Raw genomic sequence first — 27994 nt, forward strand, 5'->3', positions numbered from 1 at the left:
CCCCTCCCTCTCTCTCTCTCTCTCTCCCCCTCTCTCCCTCTCCCCCTCCCCCTCCCTCTCTCTCTCTCTCTCTCTCCCCCTCTCCCTCTCTCTCTCTCTCTCTCTCTCTCTCTCTCTCTCTCTCTCTCTCTCTCTCTCTCTCTCTCTCTCTCTCTCTCTCTCTCTCTCTCTTCTGGTATAGCATGATAAACCATGAAAAGGCTTTTAAGATCTCCCATAGTTAGATAAGCACATTTATTATTTGAAATGTACATAAAATACCTATTGATGGTCAATCTTTATATATAACAATTTAAGTCTTAAGGGCTCTTATATCATCATTTTTGTCATAATCCTGATATGCGACCTGATTTAAAGCAGATGTTATATTTTATTCATAATAACCAAGATGTCTATGGGATAATGTTGCATGTTGTAAATGACCTTAAACTGAATCTTGATTTTTTGTGTTCTGTTGGGAACCAAGCGGCCACAGAACATGTTCAGTTATTAAAGATAACCACAACAACCACAGACAGACGGCCGGACACTCTCTCACTGCCCTTCTTCCTCTTCTGTTGGGTAATGATTGATTGATAGATTGATTGATTCTTTTAATGACCACACAGCCAGGCTGGTGGAATTTGTTGTCAGCTTGGTACAGGTTCCAACTTACAAAACATATAACACAGATATACATACAGAAATACACACTACACAATACATAAGGGCCATGCTTAATCCTTAACGTTCCGAGTTAAGAAAGTTTATTGCAGTTGGGATGAAACTGTTTTTTAACCGGGTTGTTCTGGAGGCAATCGTCCTGTAACGCCCCCCAGAGGGCAGTGGCTGGAAGGCATAGTGTGCAGGGTGAGGTCGGAGATGATTTTCCGTGCTCTGCGTAGTGTCCGTTTGTGGTAGAGTGAATCAAGGGATGGAATATCCTACCCATGATGCTTTGCGCGAGAATATAGACCTGATTGGATGAGACTATCCTATGTGAAGTGAACTAGAATCCTAAGATCAATACATTTCAAAATAATTTCACACTTCAAACAGACGAAAAACGCAAAAGGCATATCCATATTTGACTCCTTTTTGGCTTTCAGACTGACTATCTGTCTATCTGACCCCGGATCAGCCGGCACCAGAACATTACATTGCAGCAGCCGGGGACCCTCTGAGCACCAATCCAGGGTCCCTATTAACATAGTATGCATAGTATACATAGTATGCATAGTATACAGTGGTACAAAGGAAGACAAGGATGCACACCAATTATATTCAAATACCTTTATTTATGAAGTTGCTTGTTGCTTGATGCAGAATGATGTAATGAAGCTATGCATGAGGATTTTTAAATATAAGCTATAAGATATTTTTGTACAACAGTGATGTTAAATACTTTGACAACAACAAACCCTGTATTATTTTATGGCCAGACGTTTCCAATATAATAGATTTCATAAAAAGAAATATTGGATAGTTATAGGATTACAGTTTCTACTATATATGTAGGACTACTGCAAAAATGAGAAAGCACCATTTTATATGGACTCAAGTAACTGATAAACCATTGAGGGCTGGGGAACGTCTAATTTGCAGGGATTTCTATTGTCCCCCATTGCTCAACCGAGACACACCCCTCTGCCTTCACTCCTCCCTTCGCTGTAATCTCTGCCACTTCCTTCACCTCCTCCGTCAGACACTGCTCCATTCGTGTTGACTGCCCAGAGTCCACGGATTTGATCTGTGGAAAATAACCTCCACCTCCACCTCCAGGCACCCGTGAGCATGACCTCCTTCAAACGTTCCTTTGCCTCATGAGTTTGTTAAATGTTGTTGTTGTCAAAGTCCATGGTTTTGCTATTGTTCCAGAGCTCCGTGCTGTTATCCATGTCGTAACTTGATTACGCGGCCCAAGCCCTGAACCAGGTGGCCTGAGAACAGAAGCCTTCATTGTTTAAATGGGAACGCGCGTGAACTGGAGAGAACGGCGTAGAACAGCCGTACGTCTTGCATGATATGAAAAAAATATGCATTGATGGAATTTTATCTGAATTGTTGATATTTCACCATGCGGTCGCTACATGGTCAGGTGATTGCAATTGTAGACAGGATGTATCCAGAGAACAAGGCATGTCCCATGTCCACTAGCCAGGATGTGTTTCCCTTAGAAGCAAGGAAGTTCATTCGACGCTCAGCTGTGGGGAGAAAATCATGGCATGTTTGCATAGTAGAAAGACCAATGTTAATGAAGCCAATATTGACCAAAGGAGGTCTTATATCTAAACCTGTAACGACTGACCGCTTCATAGCATACAGATGCTTTGTCTAGTGGTGCTGGGGATATGGGCGGAGTTCCCTTTCAATTATGTTCTATACATTCTATAAATTCTGTAACCTGTGAGGTGTTCATTAAAAGGTCACTACCCAAATCTTTCATGTGTTGTGTTTAAATTGTTGTACTTCAAGTTTAATATTTTATTTACCTGGGGCTGCCTATACATCTGACTCAGACCGCCTCATTATCGAAGCGGGAACTAAGGCAGCAATTACATCCCCCTTTGGTGGCTTTTCGTACAGAATTGCATGTATAAGCTTCAACAAAGATGCAAATCCAGACGTGAAGTATCAAACACATACAATGAGCTAACTGTAGCCGGGACTCTGCCCTTCAAAAAATGAATCCAGTCTGTCCTGTCCTTTTCAGGTTTTGGGAGTTTGTCAGTGGTGGGATCGCCCTGCGTCTCTCCAAGAGCTCCGCAAGGAAAGGTCCCCAGATGGGAAGTCCCCCTGCATCTCCGGGAGCTCCGCAAGGAGAAGTCCAATCCACTGACAAAAGCAAGGACTTCTTATACTGTGGCAGACAGGCCTCAAGGATGCTGAGAACAGCTGTGCCCCCCAATACAAATATAGTATTGTTTAAGCCATATTGTAATCCATCGATGAACCTCCTCTGGATGTCCTAAGGGGGGGTAAACGCCGTGCCTTATCAGATGGAACCCTGGCTTCTCGACCCACCCCAGAGGTTCACGAAAACAGCCCATACCACCAAACGGAAAATATTGTTATTTCCCATTATATGTCCTTCAACCGAACGTCTTCCATAGACATGTTGTAGCTCCATTGGTCGCTACGCTAGCTAATGGTGGCTGCAGGGACTATGGACCATTTTATTGCACTTTATTATGTGCAATGGAAAGTAAACGTATTCACAATTTACATTACTGCACAACCTATGACAACATAAATAACATGCTGTAATAACGCAAGCATTTTACCAAATAAGATTCAAGATTTAAGATGATTTATTTATTGTCACATGTCATATTAGGGGTGCGGGATTATGGCCAACATGATTATCACAATTATTTTGATCAATACTGATATCCCGATTATTTACCACGATTATTCATTTGATTGACAAATATTTGTATTGAACGATCACGTTAACATGACACTGCTTTAACAACCGTGAACCACTGTGCTACATTCCTGCTAATGTACAAATCTTTGCATAGATATCACCAACTTAAATCAACAGGGCACAGATTTGACAATGTTTAAATTGTAAAAGATTTGTTCAACTTGCAAATAAGGCGTTTAAATAAATATGCCACCAGAGAATGCACCAGTAGAAAAGGCATTCTCCCTGACGTTTTGAATACAGCGCTGGTGACGCCACTTTGGAAAAATAATTGCGCGAGGGGATAACATACCTATTGTCCAGTATGTTTACCATTTTCTTGAAGACTTCATTACTGACGGTGTTTATTGGACACATATCTTTGGCCAAATGGAATGTGATTGCATTGGCCGATGCAACACTTTCATAGCATTCATGCATACGTCAGTCTATTTTGTGGTGTGTGTTCAGGTGGCCGAATGAATTAGTTGTGTTGCCTTGCGGTGCTGACACAGCTCTACAGCACACTTTGAAGATTGTTTGATGCTGGTTCAAATCGCTTGCCCTAAATCCGAAATATTTCCAGATAACGGACGATGATCCGCAACGAGGGACGAGCTCTTCGACTAAGGGCCGTGTCAGACATGCAGCCGAGCCAGAGCGTATACTGCATGGACGGGCCCGCTTATTTAGTTAGTTATTTTTGCGGAGCATGCATTATTTTTTTTGCCCTATCTCAAATACAAATATAAAAAAATCTGTTTGTAAAAATAATTTGGCAATCTGAAGAAACCTATCCTTACACTACACCACTGAGTAACTGAATGTGACTGATACTGATAACAGGCTGGTATAACCGATTTCTCTGTCAAAATGAGAGTAAGATCAAAATCTGTAGGTGAAATGGAGTCATAACTACCACTAAGCAATCACCCAAATGGCTGGCAGCGGCCCTGGCCTCAGGCCCTCCGTGGCCCTGGCCTCAGGCCCTCCGTGGCCCTGGCCTCAGGCCCTCCGTGGCCCTGGCCTCAGGCCCTCCGTGGCCCTGGCCTCAGGCCCTCCGTGGCCCTGGCCTCAGGCCCTCCGTGGCCCTGGCTTCAGGCCCTCCGTGGCCCTGGCCTCAGGCCCTCCGTGGCCCTGGCCTCTTCCAGGGAATCCTTATGGCGAGTGGATAGTGCCTATGGCGAGTGGATAGTGCCAAACCTTAGGATTCCCTGGAAGTATGGCGAGTGGATAGTGCCAAACCTTAGGATTCCCTGGAAGAGGCGAAGCAGCCTACCCTACGTCGCCGTGGGAACGTGTGAAATTTTGAATGGGATTGATTGGGACTGCAGACGAGAGACCAGCAGCGACGTCACGGCGACGGCATGGAAGATCCGCCCACCGGCGGCGGTGTCACGGCGACGTACATAAGGAAATTGTGACAAAATATACGTCTACTCTCGACGTGTGGATAAGTTCGTCGCCACTAAGACGCCTGCTACCCTACGTCGCCGTGAGAACGCCTGAACTAGAGAGAAGGCTATTTAAATATATTAAAGATTTGCGTGAGAATCGGTATCTCTCCAGCAAAAAGTCATCCGAATATAGCCGTGGTCTTACAAATCTCTCCCGGTGGATTGCACGAATAATTGGCGCTCCGGTATCAACAGGGCATGCCATTGTGAACACATGGACTCTGCGGTGAACGCAGCTTTAAATCCCCAAAACCGGGTTATGTTCCAAACTTAACCTGCACAAAACCTGGTCCGACCAGGTTTGATTCAGAGCATATGTTGCTATAGTAACTAACATACCGTGTTCATTTTGGAACGGAAACCCTAGGGTTACCGCAAACCCTGGGTTAATTTGCCCGGTTATGTGATAAAACCGGCTTTGTGGAATACCCCTCTGCATCAATCATCAAAACATTTTTGAGATCTGTTTTAAAACAGTTTGTCTTTTTGACACATAAAAACTAACGTTTTTTATAAAATGTAATCAACTTATTCATCAACAAGTCATTGGATATATTAATATCAGAAAATAATGAAGAAAAAATTATATATAGAGACTGGGAATCGATCCCCAGTCCCAACGGCGGCGGCGTGCATATCCTCTCCACACGGCGGCGGCGTAGCTTCTCCACACGTTCATTTCACACGTTGTTATCCTTCTCCAGGGAATCCTGGCACTATCCACTCGCCATATCCACTCGCCATATTGGCACTATCCACTCGCCATATCCACTCGCCATACACTTACATGGTGCGGCCACACCAACCGCAACGCGAGTAACGCGCCTAACCTGACGCCTGACCAGTGTGTGGTGCTTCAACGCTTCCAACGCGTCAACGCGCCAACGCAGATGAGTCCATGTCCATGCAAGTGAACGGAGCGTTCCCTCTTCGTCATAACTATCAAACCAAACATCCTTCACATTCACTGAGCGAACATTATGAAAGTAAAATGCACATTTCTCGCTAAAAATGTTTCCATAAACGCCTTTAATGGCGTAACTATGTAACTATTTCCACCCAGAATAAAGAAAAATGTCGGCCGTGGCTGCGCTGGAGTCCGAGGTAGGAAACCCAAACGCCGCCGTGTTTGGGTGATAGAGTTTAGATCGGGTTCGATTAAATAATCTCGGATATAAATAACAATAATCGGGTTAAATAACTTCACATGGTGTGTCTGGTGTGTTTCCAGCATTCGTAGTGTTGATCAGCAGATATATAGTCCGCCAAGACGTTGAGGTTGCTTAGCAACCAGAGACTCTGTCCATGCAAGTGAACGGAGCGTTCCCTCTTCGTCATAACTATCAAACCAAACGTCCTTCACATTCACCGAGCGAACATTATGAAAGTAAAACGCACATTTCTCGCTAGAAATGTTTCCATAAACGCATTTAATGGCGTAACTACGTTACTATTTCCACCCAGAATAAAGAAAGATGTCGGCCGTATGCTTCTGTGCAAGCTCACTACTCTCTGCCAGTGACGTCGGGTCAAGCTCCACGCTGATTGGCCACCGCGGCTAAGCGTCACGCGTTGGAGCGTTGAAAGTTCAATTTTCTGAACTCCGGAGGTGCGTTCAAGTTCAGCGAACATAGGCGAGCGTTCGCAACGAACGCGTTGACATTAAACAATTAATTTTGAACGATTTTTGAACACCGTTCTAAACAAACTGTGAACGAAAAAAATGGATACGAAGGCCATGGTATTAGCGGCAGCCTCCATGTTAATGGAAGAGTTTACAGAAGAGGGTTTGCAAGTGGTCGACCTCGTTGAAAGCCTACTGCAGACAACCAGTAGGGACAATTCAAGAATAGAGGGCTACGTCACCGAAGTTGTACCCACTTACTGCGATATAACGTTCAAATCGCATTTTAGGATGCAAAAGACAACAGTTGAAGTAAGGGTGTAGATAGGCTATATGAAACGTTTTATCTATTGCTTTCTGTGTAGGAAAGGAGTAAATGATTTCAATATAGTTTAGTTTAATGCCATGGCAACGAATGTCACGTAGCTGAAGAGAGCACCGCGATCCATCTCTGTTTGTGGAGAACTACCTCTTCAGACAGTTTGCCTATGTTCGTAAACGTTTGCTTGCTTATGTTCGTTTAACGGAAAATGTTTAAAATCGTTCGCGAACGTTCGCTTATGTTTGCGATTCTGAACGCACCTCGGGCGTTGGTGCGTTGGGCGCGTTACTGCGTTTACGTGCGTAATTACGTGCAACTGCCGCGCCTAAGTTGCACGCCCCCAACTTAGTTGCACGCCCCCCTAACGCCCCCAACGTAACGCTTCAACGCTTCAACGCGTGTACCGCGCCTAGACCAATGGTTCCCTATGCAAAAATGACGATTTTCAACGCCCCTAACGCGAGCAACGCGGTTGGTGTGGCCGTACCATTAAGTAATGTAAATCGCCAAAACAACAAATGTAACTATTATCATATCCTTCTCGTTTTGTAGACACACTTACCTGATATTTCATCTCCGCCACCGTCCATTGTATAGGCCTTACTTTCTCTTTCGTCAACGATGTAAACCTATATGATTCTTACGTGGCATAGTCTTCAGACCCGTCCAGGAAGTGCTTTGCGGGATCTTTTGATCCAATTGAAATAGCAAATTTAATGACAGGACAAAAATGTCAGGTAATTAGGCCTACGTTATGTATATCTATATCTATCTAGTTATTATCAACACGTTGGCTTTACCTGCCTTGTTGAAATCTTTATATTTGTTTGTTCAAGATCGTGTGGCTGTTTCATGGTTTGAATTATTTTATGTCTTTAAATTTAAATTGTATGGCAGTCAAGGGCATCACAACCTAATGTTTGGTAGGCTATATTTAGAGGTAGGGTAGGGGGAGGATTGTTTCAAAACACAGATGACCAATGGTTTACCATTTCGTTATTTCAAAGTCGTTTCAGTAATGGTCAATTAGGGTCTGTCATGGTCCGCCCCTGGTTTTCCCATTCACCTGCCTGCCACCCTGACCTCCCCTAATTAACCCAACCACCTTCACCTGTGATCCCTCTCCTCTCTCTCCACTCATGCCCCGTTTACACGAAGGGAAAACGCAGATATTTCCACGCAGTTTCCTGATTCCTGAGGTCCAGGGTCAATGCAGCAGTCTACCAGGAAGTTTTAGAACACTTTATGCTGCCTGCCGCGGACCAACTTTATAGAGGTGACGATTTCATTTTCCAACATGACTTGGCACCTGCACACAGTGCCAAATCTACCAGTACCTGGTTTAAGGACCATGGTATCCCTCTTCTTGATTGGCCTGCAAACTCACCTGACCTTAACCCCATAGAAAACCTATGGGGTATTGTGAAGCGGAAGATGCGAGATGCCAGACCCAACAATGCTGAAGAGCTGAAGGCCACTATTAAAGCATCCTGGGCTCTCATAACACCTGAGGAGTGCAACAGACTGGTCGACTCCATGCCACGCCGTATTGCTGCAGCAATTCAGGCAAAAGGAGCTGCAACTAAGTATTGATTGCCATACATGCTGAAACTTTCCATGTTCATACTTTTCAGTTGGCCCACATTTCTAAAAAATCATTTTTTGTACTAGTCGTAACTAATATTCTAATTTTCTGAGATACTGAATTTGGGATTTTCAGTAATTGTCAGTACTAATCATCCAAATTAAAAGAAATAAACATTTCAAATATATCACTCTGTGTGTAATGAATTGATATAATATGGAAGTTTCACGTTCTGAATATAATTACTGAAATAAATCAACTTTTTCATGATATTCTAATAAATTGACCAGCACCTGTATTATAATGGTGCTCGACGGGGTATTTATGCGTTTTGATGTAAACGACAAGTTTTTTGAAAACGATGTGTGCATAATGTTTTTGAAAACGGAGGGGGGGAAATATTCGTTTCTATCAATACCCTGCTACGTATAAACGTGGCCTAGTCTCTGCCAGATCATCTCTCGTACTCAGAGCTTTCCCGCAACTCCTGAACTGTTCTACAAAGCTGATCCTGCCTGTTTCCGACCCCTCGCCTCTCTGACCACCCGCCTGTTGTCGAGTCCCTGCCGGCCTGTCTGATTCCCTGTTTCCTGCTCCTCGCCTGCCTGTCTGCCCTCCCGTTGCCGACCCACCGCCGATTCCCTGCCCGCCTGTCGGTGTCCTTACTGTTTGCTCTCTGCCAGCCCGATCCTGCACCGAATTAAATCAAACTGTCCTCCACTGTCGCCTGTCCGTGCACTTGGGTTCTACGTCTACCTAGCCGTTACAGGGTCCAAATAATCTTTAAAGGTCAATGAATAATGTTATCTTTATGATTTTCAGATAGGAAAGGAGACGGGTGGCAATACTGATTCCCAACTGACATTACAATGGGTATAATAATTTTAGTATGAATCCCCATTTAGAAATATTTATATATATTTTATTATTTCCAAAAATATCTATTTTAAACTCATCTGGTTTCTCAGCCTCCAGTCACACTGTACTACATCACTCCACAACGTTGTAGTAAAGGGCCTTAAGAGAACAGGATTTAGAATTGAAGGCTGCTGCAGGCTAAGTGTATCCCGCATCTTAACATCATTTTGGCACAGCTCGGAACAGGTAAGTGATGTGGAATAAACGAATTCGATCCTTTGTGGTGCGGTGGTCTCGTGGTAGGTATGACTCATAGAGTGGTAAATGTTCAACACGTGGTTTATGCTAACAGAGACACAAGGTAAACGGGCTTGCGTTCTGGAGGTGGTTCATGAAGCATCTGCCGAAAACAGGTAAAAAAACAGTTATATTGGGAGTAGGCGAAATAGGCCACGCCTACGTTCTAATTTACCCAGGTAAACCTTTGGTCTGTCTTGGCTTAAACGGAAATTACAAAGTGGCCATGTTTTTTGTCTTTATTTATCATTAAAACCGTATATGGTGTTGTCCATTATGTGCTGAAGAAACCATAACTGTGTTTAGCTTGAAACATGTCATCAGAAATAGCATAGACTAACGTAATTTAGGGCCACACCCCCAACGTCCACCTTGAGATGGCTAAGGCCAAAACGCCCACGTTACCTTCCATGTAACGCTCCCTAAATCTGCTCATAAAGTGGCGATAATCCACTTACATGCTTTATAATGCACATGTTTGATTCAGACATGCCGCTGCTGACAGTATACATATATCCACGATATCTGACTCGTGTAACCTTTTAATAGTGCATCAAACACTGTCACATGTAATTAGCTGCAACTCCAACACTGAGCCGTGAGGGTGCGTGGTACAACAGAAGCATATTGGCGATCCCGGAGATGACGCGCTACCATGGACAATGGATTCCAAAATGGCGCCCATTCATTCCTATAGAGTGGCGAAGTCACGCCCTTTCCGGTAGAGCTCATGGGACCTATGAGATCGAAAAATATGAATGGGTGTCAATGGAGAGAAAATAATTATTTTCTGGTCCCAGTCTTTATATGCCCTGGATTACACATATGTTGTTTGTGGATTTAAATGATAATTTTTCATGCAAAGAAAACAAAAAATTTTCGTGAAGAAGTTTGATAATTTTAGGTTTTATGTGAGGCCGCTTTGTGAACTACAGCTCTTCGCTGCTCTCGACGCATATGAAATACATCACCACACCCGCACTTGGAACTCGGCACAGAGATGGCACATAGAGATGGCACATAACTAAAACTCTCCACATGCCCCGACTTATAGTGGTTTTCACCTCTTTCTATGCTTTTATCCTCGCCTTGAAAAAAAGTGGTGAATTGGAGCAGAGAGATCGCCATCTCTGTGCCGAGTTCCAAGTGCGGGTGTGGTGACGTATATCATATGCGTCGAGAGCAGCGAAGAGCTGTAGTTCACAAAGCGGCCTCACATAAAACCTAAAATTATCAAACTTCTTCACGAAAATTTTTAGTGAAGAAGTTGACTTCTACAAAATGGATTATGTGAACATTGCAGAATAACAATCATGTATATTAAATGTATTGCGGGAGTTTAGCTTGACATTAACCAAGTTAAAGGACAATTAAATGAACCGTAACAAACATGCAGAAGTCAATGTGGGATTTTAATATATAAACACTTGACAGAAGTTTAATACAATTTTGTAAAGGAAAGCAGAGGAAAACATTTTCCCAAATGAATCCTTTCAAAATGTCACCACCATTCCGAAAGCAAGTGAAGAGGTTTGTGTAAAAGCAGTCCTCCCTGACCAGCTCTGTCCCTGACTCTAAACCCTGACTCTCAACCCTAAAGCTAAACCCTCTGAGGGCAGGAAGACGCGCCTTCCGTGTAAAGGTTCGAACCACAAAGGAAGAAAAGAGGAAGCAGTAGAGAGTATTGAAGTAGTGAGGTGAGTGACAGACGTCAGGGAAAGGCGTGTGGAAGCACACGGTTACATGTGGGGTCAAGAAGATCACTCCCACTGGAGGTCATTGATCCATCAGCCTCAGACTGCTGAGCTCAGCAGGTCTTCTGGAGGACGAGGCTCAGATGAACTGAGGAGACGGGACCAGCAGGATGTCAGGATCAGGGCGGGTTTAGCTCAGGTGTGTCTACCCCCGACCAAACAGGATCAGGTGAGGTTCAGCTCAGGTGTGTCTGCCCGGACCAAACAAGGACATTGATTAGGTTCAATATTCAAAAGATGCAACATTATCTGAACCAAAGATAAGTCATTAAGGAGCAGGCAGGCTTTAGGGCGCATCACTGTATTCTGAGGACTTGAACCCGGCACCATTGGTTTGAGAGTTGAACCCCCAAGCCCCTACCTAGTCCTTGATGGTAGAGTCCTAGTTGTCCTCAGGATTTGCCTTCCAGATGTACGGCTTCTCCAATCAGTCATCCAGATTCCTGGTCTGGTTACAAACGTAATTTGTCTCTAATGTAAGGTAACAAACACAGTAGTAGTTTGTCTCTAATGAAGGTAACAAACGCAGTAGTAGTTGGGCTCTAATATCAGGTAACAAACAGTAGTAGTTTGACTCTAATGTAAGGTAACAAACAGAGTAGTTTGTCTCTAATGAAGGTAACAAACGCAGTAGTTTGTCTCTAATGAAGGTAACAAACGCAGTAGTAGTTGGGCTCTAATATCAGGTAACAAACAGTAGTAGTTTGTCACTAAGGTCACAAACACAGGAGTAGTTGGGCTCCAATGGCGCGTAACAAAGTAGCAGCTGTAGTTTGTCTGGTAAACAACCACAATAGTATGCCGTAACTTGTACTGGACAAACTAATCCTGCGTTACAACAATTCCACTCTGTTTATTTTAGACAAACTTACGAGGATCCTGGTTGGTGGAGTGATGTCGTCCTCTTGGCTCGTGTCTTGGCTCCTCCATCAGCTCTCCTCAGCCAGAGTCCTGGTCTGGAACAAACAGCGTGAGTCTGGCCCTAAAGTCTGGCAACAAAAATGTCGTTTGTCTTATTTTTAAGCCCTTTATTTCCAGTTTGTTTGGTTAATACAAACTTACAATCCTTGTTGGTAGAGTGATGTCATCCTCCAGATTCACAGCTCGCCTCCGCTCCAGAAACACGTTCTAGTAAGAAAACACAGCGGTAGTTGGTTAACACATGTCAAAGTAACAGCTGTATTTTGCCCTTTAAGTTAACCATGCAAGTAAATACAAACTTACGAGGAATCCTTGTTGGTCGATTCCTAGTCGTCCTCCAGCGTCTCAGCTCCTCCAGCAGCTCTCCTCAGACAGAGTCCTGGTCTGGAACAAACAGCGGAAGTCTTGCTTCAACATGTGGTAAAACAGATGTAGTCGTCTGGTATATATGGTACAAACACCGGTAGTTTGTGGTAGCAGTATTCTACTAGAAGTGGCAGGGAGTGTGATGATCACTTCAGAGTCAGGCTCCATCTAACCCACGATAGATGTCATTCCCCAGGCAGGCCCTCCACCAGCTCCTCCACCAGCCCAGGGCCTTCAGCACGGCACCTCCATCAGCGCCTTCAGCCATGGATTCCTGGTCTGGTTACAAACAGTTGGTCTCAGCAGTAAATCACCTGGGGACGCAATACACCCCACCTCCTGCATCTGAGGTTCACTTTTAAAATGGAAGACAAATTTAAACACTTAAATTAGACAACGTCTGCAGATTGTCGCGTTCAGCAATTCATCCACTGTGATGAATTCATATGACTCTTGCATAAGATTTAAAGTCATAAGATGATCCAAACTAGACCTAGACTAAACTACCGTGGATTTTAGTGTTTCAGATGAGCTTGGTGATGGTTACCCTCTGGTCCGGTGCTGCAGGCCCCTGGTCTCCAGCCTCAGTCTCCGGTCGATCCTGGCACCACAAGCCTCCGGTCCCCAGCCTCGCCTTTCAGCTACAGCAGCAGGTTTATATCAGCATTTGCCCAACAATAAACTTAATTGACTCATCCGAAACCGAGTTACACAATTAATTGAACTATTATTTTATAACTCAAGGCTAGAAAAGACTAGCAGAGGAATGAAGACAGAGCAGTCCACAAGTTTAAAGAAGTGGTTAAGGCCATGCATTAAAACTGACCTGAGAAGACTCTACTCACCCAGAGCACTGACCTGTTCTGGAGGACTTCTGACAGGAGGTGGAGGTGTGGCTCTGGGTGAGGAGGTGGAGGTGTGGCTCTGGGTGAGGAGGTGGAGGTCTGGCTCTGGGTGAGGAGGTGGAGGTCTGGCTCTGGGTGAGGAGGTGGAGGTCTGGCTCTGGGTGAGGAGGTGGAGGTCTGGCTCTGGGTGAGGAGGTGGAGGTCTGGCTCTGGGTGAGGAGGTGGAGGGCTTGCTCTGGGTGAGGAGGCAGACACCTTGGGACAAACTACACGTTACCTTTTTAACCTTGTACAGTTCTAGAGTATAATCTACTGTAACATGTGGGAATGACGGCCATTATTTTAGCTTTGATATTATCTAGTTGGTAACTGCACCAAAGTCGTTGTTTAACTTCATAACAAAGTAACAAAGAACACTAAGCAGTATCGATATTAAATCAAACATACTCAGCCATATTCAGGTGCTGGGTTCCGTTGAAGAAATGTCAAATTATCTTCCACCTTGAAATGATTTTCAGCCTTCCCTGATGTCAAAAATGGGCCCGCAAGTAGAACGCCGTTTTGTACGCGGCGAGAGTCCCATCACGTCATCGTGGTTAAAAGTACGGCGCAACCATCGGAAATTATCAACATATTGTACGACGTACGTGTCAGTATGTATTTAATATCAAACTTAGTTGTTTAAGATAGGGGGCAACAATTCCCAATGGAAACCGGCTGAAAATAGTTTCCGTTGGCAACGGCTCGAGGTTACGCAAATACAATCCAGAACGTTCCGCCAGATTCCCTCAGGGGACTCCCGTCCAACTAACTGCCAGGTGGTTTCTTATGGTTGTCAAGACTACAACTTTCTATGCTAACCATTGGGACTAAATCAAGTGAACGCACTCAGAACCTTCCACGGCGGGAAGCACAAACCGTCCGACTGGAATACGAACATTCCGGCCGGAACCAACCAAAGAAAAAACATAACCAGCGCCTCACCTTGAGCTGAACGGAGGAAGATCATGAAGTCCAGCGATGGTCTACATTAAAACACAGCCAACAGACTTACCTTGAGGAGATCTGTTTGTTGCTGTTGGTCATTACATTATTATGCACCCAGTGTGTACACGTTATATCACTCAAAACCATACGAAGAACCAAACTACCATGTACGTCCCACAACAACTTTAAACCTAAAATCATTCAATACAAAACCGTGTCTACATTTTACAATTATCTAGATTATTCAGGGTGCAAATCTAAACGTTGAGCTCACAGAGAGCCGACCATAGCCCTGCAACGTCACCCCGACCGCCTCATCACCAACAGCAAATCATGCCAGCCAGCCAACACATGTACAGCTCCAGTGAGAAGTGGCCATCTGAGTGAAAAGACTGCCCATAATAAAAATAAGCCCCATTCCTGAACTATCCAACCATCTTCATAGTTTAAAGATTTACAGACTGCTCCCTCCTTACTTACAAAACTCTACATCACTAGAGTGTTGCATCCTACTCATGGGGGTGTGGTCTGAGTGAGCAGAGATGCATGCTGGGATACAGTGCCGTCTGAAGTCTTCAGGTCCATAGACACGCCCCTCAGGAGACACCAAGTGTTTGAGAATCTGTCGCGACATCAGTTACATGAGCTGGAATATCCTTCAAGATGGCGCCAGGATTCTCAGAGGAGAAAGGCCAAGAGGAAGATGTGTGGGTTCTTCCTCTCAGCCAGTGGAACACAACAACGGTCTTCATAAGAGTACCATGGAACACTTTGAAACATTCTCCTCTTTACACCTTGAAGCCCCAGTAAAGGTTTCCTTACCTCCTCAGCTGAAGAGCACAACTTCAGCTCGAAGAGCGCACTAGCTGGAGTTCCCGGATTGGTTCTGATTTAAGGGAACCAATCGTTCAACTAGTCCTGTCCGAAACAAATACAGTTCAGCCTGAGAAGACGTGCAACTGAGAGCAAGACAAGATCCACAGGGCTCTCCATCAATCCAGCCAGGTGGGAAGAGCCGTCTCATTACAGGTCGGAAGGTCATCTTGAATATCCATTTAGGTCCCTTTCCAACGTCAGACTCTCCTTGTGGAATTCCTTTTGGTGTCCATCCTCCAATGATCCTGATTGGTGTAGTCCTAGTTTGACAACTCTGCGTCGGTCGTGAACCTCTCGCACAGAACCTCTTCCTGAAAACATATTTTTCTTTGTGATCTGAACACGCCGCTTGCATCCTTTTACACTTGAGTTGGGTACTCTCCTTCCTGCCCAGTGTGTTGGATCTCGCTCCGGAGCGTCGCTCAGGGCTCTTCATGTCTACTGGAGGCCCTTAAGTAAACGTGTGGCCGTCCATCAGGTATGATTTAGTTGACCATTCCGATATCCCAAGCCAATCACACAGACCCCCGTATGAACATTATCACTGTCAAAGCAAGCCGGACACACACACACACACACACACATAGAACCCAGGACAGGCACGTAGAACCCCATGCCAGGTGTGAGTGGGGGACACACACACACACACACAGTAGAACCCTAGAGATGCTCAAAAATCTTCCATCTCATGTCAAACCCAAACACACACACCACTGAGCCATAAAAGGCCAAACAATCATGCAGGGTAAAAACCTCATGCCAAATAACATTCCATCAACCCCCCCCAGCTCTCCTGCCAGGGCACCCATAACAGAACAACCAATGTCTCAAGAGACGTAAATTATGTACAACATTCTTCAGTGGCGTCCCACATTGGTGATGGATTATGCTTGGCGTCTCCAAAAATTTGTCCCAGGTTGATTCAACATCTCTGAAGTCATGTCTTTGTAGTCCTGTGGTTTCCTGAAAGAGGGGCCTTCACAGATGCAAACGTTGCAGCTTTAGTCAGCCTGAGGACAGGAAGGAAGGTCATCTGTTCAGAAGACCACCCAGTGGAGGGGGGTGGCTCTTGAGGAGCAGGATCCATATGGGGATGGCCCCAAATAAGACCTTCTTGGTAATGAAACTGTTCCTGAGGAGTCACGATGCCTGGAGGGGACTGTTGAATGTGTTCCATGGTTCTCCATGTCAGACTGAAGTTGTGTTTTGGTCGTTGAGATGAGGAGCCCCCTCATCTCCCCCTGGTGTTTCTCTTTCTGAATCCCTGTCTCCATCTTTAAGAACATTCCAGTCCATGTAACTGACGTCGCCACAGTTTCTCAAACACTGGGTTTCCCCTGAGGGGGCGTGTCTACAGACCTGTAGACTCGAGACAGCTCTGTATCCCAGTATGCACCGCTGCTCACTCAGACCACAACCTTATCAGTAAAGCAACACTCATGTTATAAAGACGCAGAGCTCAGGAGAGTAGAATGAAAGAAGACTGAAGATATGAGAACCCAACCCATTACTCCAGCTTACAACAATAACTTGGAGCCTGTAACCATTTTAACAAATCATTAAAACCAACATAAACCAAACACCTAAGTAACCCATGAATCAATAAAACATCCTTTCTACTCAGATCAACCTTCAGGTAACAGGTTAATTCACCAGGAAGCCAAAATACATCAATGTGCCCAAGAGTAATGAGAAATTAATGACTTACAGTTTGCAGTTATGCTTCATGGTTAAGTTGGGATACTCACAGAACTGCAGTTAAATATCCATGATAGACCTTTGAAGGAAGGAACAGTTTACTCATGGTCCAAATTTCAAATGAGAGTTAAACCACCACAATCCCCGATTTCCTTCACACATCAGTGATTTATATTCAACATACAAGTCACGTCAGTTGTGCTTTGCAACACAATTCTACTCACATCAGGTTCAGATGAGATGCTCCTCTTTACTTCAAAAAGTCTTTATCCTGTGAAACTGGAAGAGATGTTAAATAAGTCACAACAGTACTGTCTGGTTCCCTTTTAAGTGAAACGCACCAGATGCAACCAATTAACTAATTAAGAAAACCACCTGGCAGGCGAGCTGCGGCAGGTGAGCTAATTAGTAAAACTCAATGCAGGTTCAACGCCCTGTGGTCTTCTTGGTAACAGTGAGAGACTATTTCAGCTCTGTGCTTGATCTTAAATGACCTCCCTCATTTTAATTAAAGGGATGAGTCTGATTTGACTGATTCAGATTCAAACTTCAAAACGAAAAAGTCTTCATTCAATTCACCATACTGTGTGCGCGAGTGAGTGTGTGTGTTTGTGTGAGAGTGAGAAGGAAGCTTTCATCAAAGAGACTCATTCACTGGTTAAACTGGAGTCATCGCCTACCACCACACGTTAACACACACAGATCTGACCGGGGATAGGATTGGTTAATACACTTGAGGTGGTAAACAGGTAGTTTATTCTATTGCCAGAAGGACTATGTCTATCTAGACTAGGCTACTTATAAATGTTTATGAATATTTTAATTTTTCTCCCAAAGATCATATTCGGGGCTAATTAAATAACATCCGAGGCTTTATCCCCGAATAAAACGGCATAGGGACGCCACTGCCTTAAGCTAATGTATTTATCCACGATAGCAGACACTTTAAATAAGTTACAATTACATGCAACTTATTTCAAATAGTATACTAGATACATACAAATATAAAGGAAAATATACGAAAATGAAAGGGCTAAAGTTAATGCAAAATTATGATGTAGTCGAGTACAAACAGTCTACTCTCATTGCAGTCTTTGGAAGTTAATTCTGACTGATATAGCTACTGTTATCTTCCACAGCATGACACAACACATAACGTAACAATGACCTACAAAAACTATTTGTGTGTGCGTGTTTGTGCAGTCATTGCAGACGATTTGCTCATTTCACGGAGGAGGGCAGAGGACAAGAGGAACTCTACCACCTATCTTCGGTATCCCGAGGAAGCGCCAAGTGACCAAAATGGAGGAGACATAATATTTCTCTTTTCTTTATTTTTTATTGGTTTGTTTGAAGAGAAGAGCAGAAAATAAAATTAATAATGGATATCAATTCCAAGAAACATATTATTTGAATCGAAATGATATATTGATGGTTATTAAACAATATACACCGCAAGAAAATAAAAATGCAGACGGTTCTGTTCCCCCTTTCTTCATTTGTCACGTGAAGTCGTTCCCCATTTTGTTATACTTTCCCATCATTGCCAGTACGATCTCTTTTTTATTTATATCAATATTAATTTAAACAAAAATAAATAAATAGTCAAATTTTGGGTTCCTAAATTGGCCCTCAGCTGTCAAAACTTTGAGAACCCCTGTTGTAGACCAACTTCGGAAAACTGTAGTTCCACCATAGAAACGCTAGAGGTCAGCAATACCCGTCGCGCAATGATGTCGGTTAGGAAAAGTGGAGTTGAATTCATTTTAAACAGCACTGTCTTTTCCTATGTTAGAAAGGAAGCACATTTTCATCTCTCCTTGACCCGATGACGTTTTCCCACAAAGGTTAAGTAAAGGATAGAGGAGATATGACTATTCGTAGAGGAATAGGGACACAGCTAAGGATTCTCACCGCGTCCGCCATCTTGTCGTCACGTGACAGCACTTGGACGCTGGATCAGAGATGACAGTAGTTGCAAATGCAAAGGCAAAATACACATAACGGCAACATTACCTTGTAATTGTTACAGAGATTGAGGGAGAAATTGAGGTGGATTTCAAGAGCGATGAAAAGGACATGACAGGAGACAGCAAGAGCAATCAAGAGGCCACTTTGCCAGGGGAAGGTGATCCAGGGGCCAGACTGCCAGGGACTGATGGGGCCAGACTGCCAGGGACTGATGGGGCGACTGTGGAGGACCTAATAAGGCAACTAGAAAACAAAAACAAAAAAAGAATCAATTTGGCACGAAGAAAGAGGCACAATTCAGTCAACAAGAAGTTAAAACGAAAAAGCCACACAGGTTAAATTGACCGCCCATCATAGTCAGCATTGTTGAAGCGGCGGCATCTGTAGGGCTTCATGTGCTGAACATCAACCTTTCCAGGATATAATTAAACAAACACTGTTATTTCTACTAGCTATCGCATCATAAAACCCGCCCTTAAATCAACCTAAATTATCCTAGTAATCCAACATAAATAACTAACTAAATAAAAGTTAGATTCACTACTGAACTTCGTAATTGTTGGTGTAGACACCTTCACATGGCGAAGTCGAGCTAACAAACCAGCAGGCAATCGGTCGTCTACCAAGATAAAAATATATATAATTACACTGTGCATATTCAAATAAATATCAGTATATGCATCATAAAGGGCCTCTGATACAATATAGACAGTTGACAATTCAAAAGAGGTAGCTATTTAATCAATTTACCTCGGAAGTTACTCGACGGCCAGCAATGGAAATTAATGATCTCCTACGCCGTAAAATGGTTGTTTGGAACTATTCGAGGCTCCATACCCCGGAAGTAGGCGCTACAACGGAGTCCAATGGAGGGCTCTCAAGTCTCACGCATTCAGCGTGAGACACACGCAATTCAACCCATGCACACGCTCACACGCCACACTTCGTATTTCTCACGCAGAGAAATTACCAGGATAGCGCCCACCAATTTGCGCCGCTATTTAACAGTTCCTTGGGCCAGTCACAAACTAGTTAGGCTACGCCCTCCCCTAATCAGTTCTGTTCGCTTTGCATTGGCGGAAGTGAGTAGGGGGAGTGGTTAAGTAGAGCCTTCAGATTGGACGGTTTGACTTTAGAGTTACCGTCATGTTTTGTATATATATATTTTTTTACCATTTTACCATTAACACATTTCTCCTACAGGGAATTGATAAAGTTCTATCTAATTAACAGAAAGAACAACTTGGTCATACTTTACAACTTTACCACAGCATCGGCATCCCAGGGTCCAGATGGGGGCGGTGTGTCCGCGTGAGAATCAAGTTCTCCATAGCAACCACCCCCTACCTGCATAGCAACCTCCTCCTCCTCCTCCTCTCGGTCTAGCCGCAGCTGAAGTGATGCTGCCGCTGCTGGGATGCAGTAGCCTACGACCGAGTAGACGTACAACAAACAATGTCTCCCTCATTGGTCGGTGTCTCACTCCACAGCGTCGTTATTCACCCGCACATTGGCGTCAACTCGACTCTTTCCACGGCGTCTTCATGAGCTGACGGTTCTTCACCGCTCGTGATCAGTTGTTCACCATGTTACAAGTTGGGGACGAGTGGATGTATTTCGCGGTGGTCTTCCTGTTGACACTGTCGGGCACCCGCAGCGCCACGGGAGCCTCGGTGCTCACCGCGTCGCTCTACGTGTTCCTCGTGATGTTCCGGTTCCCCCCGGTGCCACTGGAGCAGGCGAGCCGCGTGCTGCGGCCCAACGGTCTGTCCAGCGACGTGCCGGTGGTGGCGCACCGCGCGGCCGGTCACGACGCGCCGGAGAACACGCTGGCTGCGATTCGAGAGGTGAGACGTCACGACACCCGCCTGTCCGGAATACTACCTGGTCGACTAAAAAAAAAAACGACTGTTATTGATCGCGTCTCCATGGTGGGGATCAGTCCAGGTAGATTGTAGCGGGTCCGACGGGGATATATTTTTTTATAAGTGTTTCATAACAATCGCACCCCGTCCTCCTCTGTAATTGAGCACTGACCTCTGTGTTTCACACTCGATACTCAACCTGAGCCAGAGGGGGGAAGACTATCCAAAGCAAAGGGGAGTGATGGGCTTGAGTTCTTCCATGACAAGTCAACCTAGTCAAATTAGGTTGTCATAGCAAGTCAAATTATAATGCAAGTAGGCTATGAATATGGCTGACATGCTGCCTACGAATTATTAAGTAAGAATTATGCAATTGTACTTACTCTACATTAATTTGGAGCCAGTTCGAGCTCTGAATAAAACCATTCAACCTATTGAACATTTGATTTAGATCTATGTATTGTATTCTATTAACACGTGTCCCCTGGGGGCCCCGGCTCCAGGCCAGCAGGAACGGGGCCACAGGGGTGGAGCTGGACCTGAGCTTCACCGCCGACGGGGTGGCCGTCCTGCTGCACGACGACACCGTGGACCGCACCACCAACGGCTCCGGGCCAATCAGCGGATTGCGCCTGGCCCACGTCAAGAGCCTGGATGCGGCCGCTCGCCACCGGCTGAGGTACGGCGGGAAGAGTCTCTCCCTGGGCCACGACCGGCGGCTTCATTATGGAGGCCGAACGTGGCGGCCATTCTCCGGACCGAAGAGCAATGGTGTTTGATGTTATCATGGCTGATGTCTGGTAATGCTATCTGTGGGGTCTGATTCTCTCTCTCTCTCTCTCTCTCTCTCTCTCTCTCTCTCTCTCTCTCTCTCTCTCTCTCTCTCTCTCTCGCTCTCTCTCTGTCTCTCTCTCTCTCTCTCTCTCTCTCTCTCTCTCTCTCTCTCTCTCTCTCTCTCTCTCTCTCTCTCTCTCCACCCCTCTTTCTCTCTCCCCCTCTCTCTCTCTCTCTCCCTCTCTATGCCCCCCCTCCCTCCCTCTTTCCCTCTCTCTTTCCCCTCTCTCACCCTCTTTCCCATCTCCCCCCCCCCCCCCCCCCCCCCCCGCCCCTCTCTCTCTCTCAGGGGGGAGAGGTTTGGGGTACAGATAGTTCCCACTCTGCAGGAGGCGTTGCAGGAGTGCATCAAACACAGTCTGACCATCTTCGTCAACGTGAAGCGTTACCCCGATAAGGTAAACACCCCTCATGTCAGGTTCTCCCTAACCAGAGGGAGGAACGACTTTAAGATGGAGAGAGATATCGGTATTCCTCAACTAAGACACATACTACTGGTTTAGTGACCAGATGACCGGCCAAGCAAAACTTAGGGCTTTGATTCAAAGAAGGAACGATAAAAAATAAACAGAGGTAGAACACAATCCAACTGAGGAGGTTAAAGAAAAGAATAACGAGATCAGTGGGAGAAACCATAACTACACAAACACAGAATGAACCGTCAAACTGTGACAGTAGGTCACAGTTTGGTCACAGTTTGGTCACAGGTTAGTTATGTCACTTTTATGACATGCTGGCAATACAAATGTCTCGCTTAATTTACCGGACCAAATATGAAGTGGGTCCAGAAAGTACCTCCGCAGATGGGTCAGGAGTCAGGACCCTGAGAACGTGTGTGACCTTCGACCTCCCTGACGTGTTCCCCTGACCTAGGCGGCGGCGGCGCTGGCTGAGATGTACCGGCGCCACCCTGTCCTCTACAACTCCAGCATCGTGTGCTCCTTCGAACCCAAGGTCATCTACAAGGTGAGCAGATCACCTTGATCGATCGGGACGCGGTTCTCTACGGTCGATGTTCTGATGGGGACCTTCGGTCTCATGCCTTTACATTTAAGGCATTGAGCAGACGCTTTTATCCAAAGGGTCTTAAGAAATGTGCTTAACAATAAGTACATTTGTCAGAAGAAAGACAACTGTATTATTCCGTTCTTCCCCCCTTATGGGCGGGCCGTCCTGTGGGCATCCCCGACCGAGATGCCTGACCCCTACCCGTTCATTCATTAACATGTATGAAAAGCAAGAGAATTAATCACTGTGTGGTCACATTCACATTCAGCCATTACTGTAAAGTCATGTCGTTGTGGTTCTACGGGACCTGCGTTTGATGTTCTCATGGTGACGCGTGTCTGTATGATAGCCAGTCTGTCGTGGTATCTCTGCTGATGTCATCATGGCCGGCTGGTGACGTCATCATGTCCCGGCAGTGATGTCATCATGGCCTGGCTGGTGATGTCATCATGGCTGGCTGGTGACGTCATCATGGCCGGGTGGTGATGTCATCATGCAGGGGTTGACACTAACGGTTGCCCGCTTGCCCGGGGCAAGTAAAAAAAATGTTTGGGCAAGTTGAGATTTTTTCTGGTTGCCCGAACGGGCAAGTGGATTTTGGGTGGATGTTAATATAAAAGCTATTTATTCAAATGTTTTTAGAAACTGCAGAACAACCTTTTGTTCCTCAAAACCACACTAAATAGAAGTATTTGCAATTGATCAGCGCGCTGTCTTCTCTTCTCTCGGAAAGCGAGTTAACAGACACGCATCGCTTCAGTGCGAATATAGCCCCGCCTTCTGTCACTCACTCGCAGTGCGGTCTCTGGCAGTGATTCGCTAAAGGCAAGGCAAGGCAAGGCAACTTTATTTATATAGCACTTTTCATACACAAGGCAGACTCAAAGTGCTTCACATATAAACATTGTTATACAATAAAATAAAATAATAGATAAGTAAAAGAAAACATATGCAAAGAAATTAGTAAAATAGAAAGTTAAAAAGGCTTTTTAGTAAGTAAAATTGAAAGTGCAATGTATTTAAGAAAGTGAGAAAATTAAATTGAAAGTTATTTAAGATCAGATCAACAGACTCTCTGGAACCCAAGTCGGGACTACAACCCGACCTAAAGGACAATATTCTAGGACTCTAACCCAGCTTCTAGGACTCTAGCCCAGCAACCTTTCTCTCTGGTATCAGATCATGTATTTTTCTGGTAAAAATAGAAAATAAAGGGAAAGTTAAAAAGGCATTTTAGTAAAATAAAGGTACACGTATCAACATTGACAAACTAGCAAAGATGAACAAATCACTTGGATGACATGCTATTACAATATTCTAGGACTCTAACCCTGACCAAAGGCCTTATTCTACAAACTCAGGACTCTAACCCTTATACAAATACAAAATAAACTCAGGACTCTAACCCTTATACAAATACAAACAAACTCAGGACTCTAACCTTTATACAAATATACAAATACAAACTCAGGAGCAGAAAGCTAAAGCAAACATAAAAGTCTTCAATCTTGTTTTGAAGGTGCTCAGAGTTGGGGCAAGTCTTAAATCCTCAGGGAGTTTATTCCAGCTATTTGTTGCATAGTAACTAAATCCTGCTTTCCCATGTTTCGTGTTTACTCTGGGGATAATTAACAGATTGGTCTCAGAAGATCTTAGTGTTCTAGAAGGCTTATGTAGTGGAAGCATATCAGTTAAATATTTTGGGCCTAAACCATGTAGGGATTTATAGGTTAGCAACATGATTTTAAAATCAATTCTCTGACCTACAGGAAGCCAATGTAACGATTTAAGAATTGGTGTAATATGTTCAAATTTTTTGGTCTTTGTTAAAACTCTAGCAGCAGCATTCTGAACAAGCTGAAGCTTCCTTAGAGTTTGTTTTGGGAGACCTGTAAGGAGACCATTGCAGTAATCAAGCTTACTAGTGATAAAGGCATGTACAAGTTTTTGTAAGTCTTCGGTGGACATGAGCCCTCTAAGTCTTGCTACATTTTTAAGGTGATAATATGCAGATTTTGTAACTGATTTGATGTGACTTTCGAAATGGCAATCAGAATCCATGATAACCCCTAGGTTTCTGGCTTTAATTTAGGTTTTCAGGGACAGAGAGTGAAGGTGTTGGGTTACTTTAAGCCTTTCCGTTTTAGCACCAAATACAATTATCTCTGTTTTATCCTCATTTAGCGGAAGGAAATTTCGGCACATCCAGTCTTTCACTTGCTCAATGCACTGGCACAGCAGATCTATGGGCCGATAGTCATTTGGTGATAGCGATACATAGATTTGCATGTCATCAGCATAGCAATGATGGTCAATATTGTTATTATGCATGATTTGCCCTAGTGGGAGCATGTAGATGTTGAATAAAGAGGGTCCTAAGATTGAACCTTGTGGGACTCCACACATCACGTTGGTGTATTCTGATACAAAGTCGCCGATGGAAACAAAGTAGTTCCTATTTTGTAGGTAGGATCTGAACCAATTTAAGACTGTAAAAGGTTAGCCAACACAGCTAGCATCTCAAGTGCAGCACCTCCGCGAACGGTTTAGGTAGAAGTTAAATGGAGTAGTGATGGAGGAGTGCAGTTTGGAAGTACTTTGGATTGAGGCAAATTATCAAGGAAAGTCAAGAACACGGTTTTGGGTTTCATAACTGTGCACATGCACACAGCAATAGCGATCTTTTTCACGAAATTGGACCCTCACAAACTACTATATTACATAAAAAGCTGAGCCTCCACTTATTCCAACAGGCAACTCCAAACCATATCATTCTGTGACTAAAACTCGCAAATAACAACTTAAGAAGAAACGTCCCCTTTTCTTTTAACAACCAAAAATGAAGTATTACCTTTGTGATTTTTGTCCACAAAGTTGATTCTGATCGAATAAAACCACCATAAACAGATTATCCAGTATCTGGGCCAAATTTTGCAACTTAACATGGTGTTTTCAATCAATGAATAAGAGAAGGTTTCTTAGGAAATAGGTAAATTGCCTTCAATCAGAAAACATATTCTTCAGCGCAATCTAGTGGCCATATATTTATTTGCGAGTGTTTGGCTTGGTGCATTCGATTGCCCTGAACTTTAAATAGGGTCAAAATTGTAAGATATCTACCTTTATTTGTGTCTCATAGTAAGACAGCGCTCCCAACTGATAACAACCAACTGATACTGATAATTATTTCAGGTGGAAATGTTATCTTCCACTTATGCGCTGTGTTCCATGGCTTTATTCACTTTAACCAAGTATTATCCCCATTGAATATTTCACTTGCACAACAATCTTTCTTTTGGCCCAAAGATGACATTATCGCCCTTGCAGTTGTGGAGATATAATCTATTTACTTTGGGTATGTAAACTTTTCCTCTGATATCGAAAATGGTATAGAATATCGATCGTTTTCCAGGAATAGTGTTGAAGTTAGAAAATCCAGTATCGTGACTGACAACCCTACTAGAAACGCGATTGTGATTATTCAGTTAGAGCTACAAGAAACTTGAAAGTTAAAAAAGACATATCTTTGCTACTACCTCTGACATTTAGTTATGTACATTTGCATCAAATCATGCAGGTCTACATATAACTGGGCGATAGCTTTAATAGGTTGCAACGGTAGACTGAAATCACTTCATGGCACGATGTGACCGCTCGATAAATAAGTAAACAAAGAGAAGTTTGTTATTTTTTAAACCCAACATGTGTGGAAGCTAACTTTCAGCTTCAGTCTGAGCTAGGATGATTTTTCTGAGCCCCCCCAAAACCAGGCCGGGTGCCTGGCAAAAAGAGGCCCGTCGTTCACGATTCTGATTATAATTTGGGCAAGTGAACATTACATTCGGGCAAGTTGAACCTGACCTGTACTTGCCCGATGGGCAAGTGCTTTTGAAACCTTAGTGTCAACCCCTGCATCATGGCCCAGCAGTGATGTCATCATGGCCAGCTGGTGACGTCATCATGGCCGGGTGCTGACGTCATCATGGCCGGTTGGTGATGTCATCATGGCCGGGTTGTGATGTCATCATGGCCCAGCAGTGATGTCATCATGGCCGGGTGGTGACGTCATCATTGCCCGATGGTGATGTCATCATGGCGCAATGGTGATGTCATCATGGTGATGTGATCTCTGCCCCCCTCTCACCCCCCCCCCCCCCCCCCCCCCCCCCATCGTCTACAGATGCGCCAGGCGGACCCCCACGTGGTCACGGGCCTCACCCACCGGCCCTGGAGCCTGAGTCGCCATAGCGACGGGACCCCGCGCACGCCGTCGTCGTGGGCGCAGTTCTGGAGCGAGCTGCTGGACGTGCTGCTGGACTGGGCCCACCACCACCTGCTGTGGGACCTCTGTGGCGTCTCCGCCGTCCTGGTCCACAAGGACTTCATCTCCCTGTGGGTCGCGGGCTGGGGGACCGCCGTCCGGGGGGATCAGTCTGGTCTCACTACCATGACCTTATCTGACACAGCCCGGGGATGTGGGATGCGGTCCGAGTAATGTCATGATAGAGCAATGTTGCATAACACCTCTTGGGACATGCAAGACATATCCACATGGATCTTTGGGTTTTTATGTTTCTATCTGGTTTTATTGGTGTTATTTCTTTATACTTTTAGACTTTTTATATTTGCCAGAATATGTGGCGCCTTTCTCATCGCAATAACTCTCTCTCTCTCTCTCTCTCTCTCTCTCTCTCTCTCTCTCTCTCTCTCTCTCTCTCTCTCTCTCTCTCTCTCTCTCTCTCCCCCTTTCCCTCCCCCTCTCCCTCCCTCCTCCTCTCCCTCCCTCCCCCTCTCCCTCACTCCCTCCCTCCCCCTCTCCCTCCCTCTCACTCCCTCCCTCCCTCCCTCCCTCCTCCTCTCCCTTCCTCCCCCTCTCCCCCTCTCTCTCACTCCCTCCCTCCCTCCCTCCCCCTGTCCCTCTCCCTCCCCCCCTCCCAGGGACTACGTCCAGTACTGGGCGGGCCGGGGGGTGGAGGTGGTGGGCTGGCCGGTCAACAGGGCGGTGGAGAAGCACTACTACCAGGACCTACTGAAGATCAGCTACGTCACGGACAGCCTGCTGGAGGACTGTGACCCCCAGTACTGAGGGGTCACACTGGGGGCCAGACTGGGGTCACTCTCGGGTCACACTAGGGTCACACTATGGTCATTCTAGGGTCATGGTACTAACTATGGACCCGTGTGTAGAGATTCAGGAGCAGTCCCAGCTCTCAAAGTGATCGTACAAGAGGATGATGGTGTATGATAACTCATTACACACACACACACACACACACACACACACACACACACACACACACACACACACACACACACACACACACACACACACACACAC

The 27994-nt window shown here is 45.0% G+C and overlaps 1 protein-coding gene and 3 long non-coding RNA genes across 5 annotated transcripts; 2 read left to right on the forward strand and 2 right to left on the reverse strand.

The window, feature by feature from the left end:
• Positions 1 to 1257: 1257 nt before the first annotated feature.
• LOC115536103 (uncharacterized) lies at positions 1258 to 2703 on the reverse strand. The gene is made up of 2 exons (XR_003974604.1): positions 2056 to 2703; positions 1258 to 1919 (listed from the first exon to the last, which is right to left on the reverse strand). It is a non-coding gene; the product is annotated as an uncharacterized LOC115536103 (long non-coding RNA).
• On the forward strand, positions 1415 to 3454 carry LOC115536097 (uncharacterized). The gene is made up of 2 exons (XR_003974603.1): positions 1415 to 1767; positions 2693 to 3454. It is a non-coding gene; the product is annotated as an uncharacterized LOC115536097 (long non-coding RNA).
• Positions 3455 to 11719: 8265 nt separating this feature from the next.
• On the reverse strand, positions 11720 to 12397 carry LOC115557362 (uncharacterized). 2 transcript variants are annotated; one of them, XR_003979179.1, is made up of 3 exons: positions 12348 to 12397; positions 12158 to 12274; positions 11720 to 11733 (listed from the first exon to the last, which is right to left on the reverse strand). It is a non-coding gene; the product is annotated as an uncharacterized LOC115557362 (long non-coding RNA). The 2 variants fall into 2 exon arrangements; XR_003979176.1 differs by having other exon boundaries at positions 11725 to 11756.
• A 7798-nt stretch (positions 12398 to 20195) lies between these two features.
• On the forward strand, positions 20196 to 27956 carry LOC115534114 (glycerophosphodiester phosphodiesterase 1). The gene is made up of 6 exons (XM_030344761.1): positions 20196 to 20796; positions 21318 to 21493; positions 21938 to 22046; positions 22522 to 22614; positions 26837 to 27048; positions 27595 to 27956. The coding sequence occupies exons 1-6, from the start codon at positions 20536 to 20538 to the stop codon at positions 27740 to 27742; spliced, it is 999 nt and encodes a 332-aa protein (XP_030200621.1). The 5' UTR covers positions 20196 to 20535; the 3' UTR covers positions 27743 to 27956.
• Positions 27957 to 27994: the final 38 nt, after the last annotated feature.

The sequence above is a fragment of the Gadus morhua genome, chromosome 2 (genome assembly GCF_902167405.1).
Source record: "Gadus morhua chromosome 2, gadMor3.0, whole genome shotgun sequence".
NCBI lineage: Eukaryota > Metazoa > Chordata > Actinopteri > Gadiformes > Gadidae > Gadus > Gadus morhua.

Coding starts and splice junctions, on each gene's coding strand:
- LOC115534114 (XM_030344761.1), top strand. CDS start 20,536: ATGTTACAAGTTGGGGACGAGTGGATGTATTTCGCGGTGGTCTTCCTG. Junction 21,494..21,937: donor GCCGCTCGCCACCGGCTGAG/GTACGGCGGGAA, acceptor TCTCTCTCTCAG/GGGGGAGAGGTTTGGGGTAC. Junction 22,047..22,521: donor TGAAGCGTTACCCCGATAAG/GTAAACACCCCT, acceptor CCCCTGACCTAG/GCGGCGGCGGCGCTGGCTGA.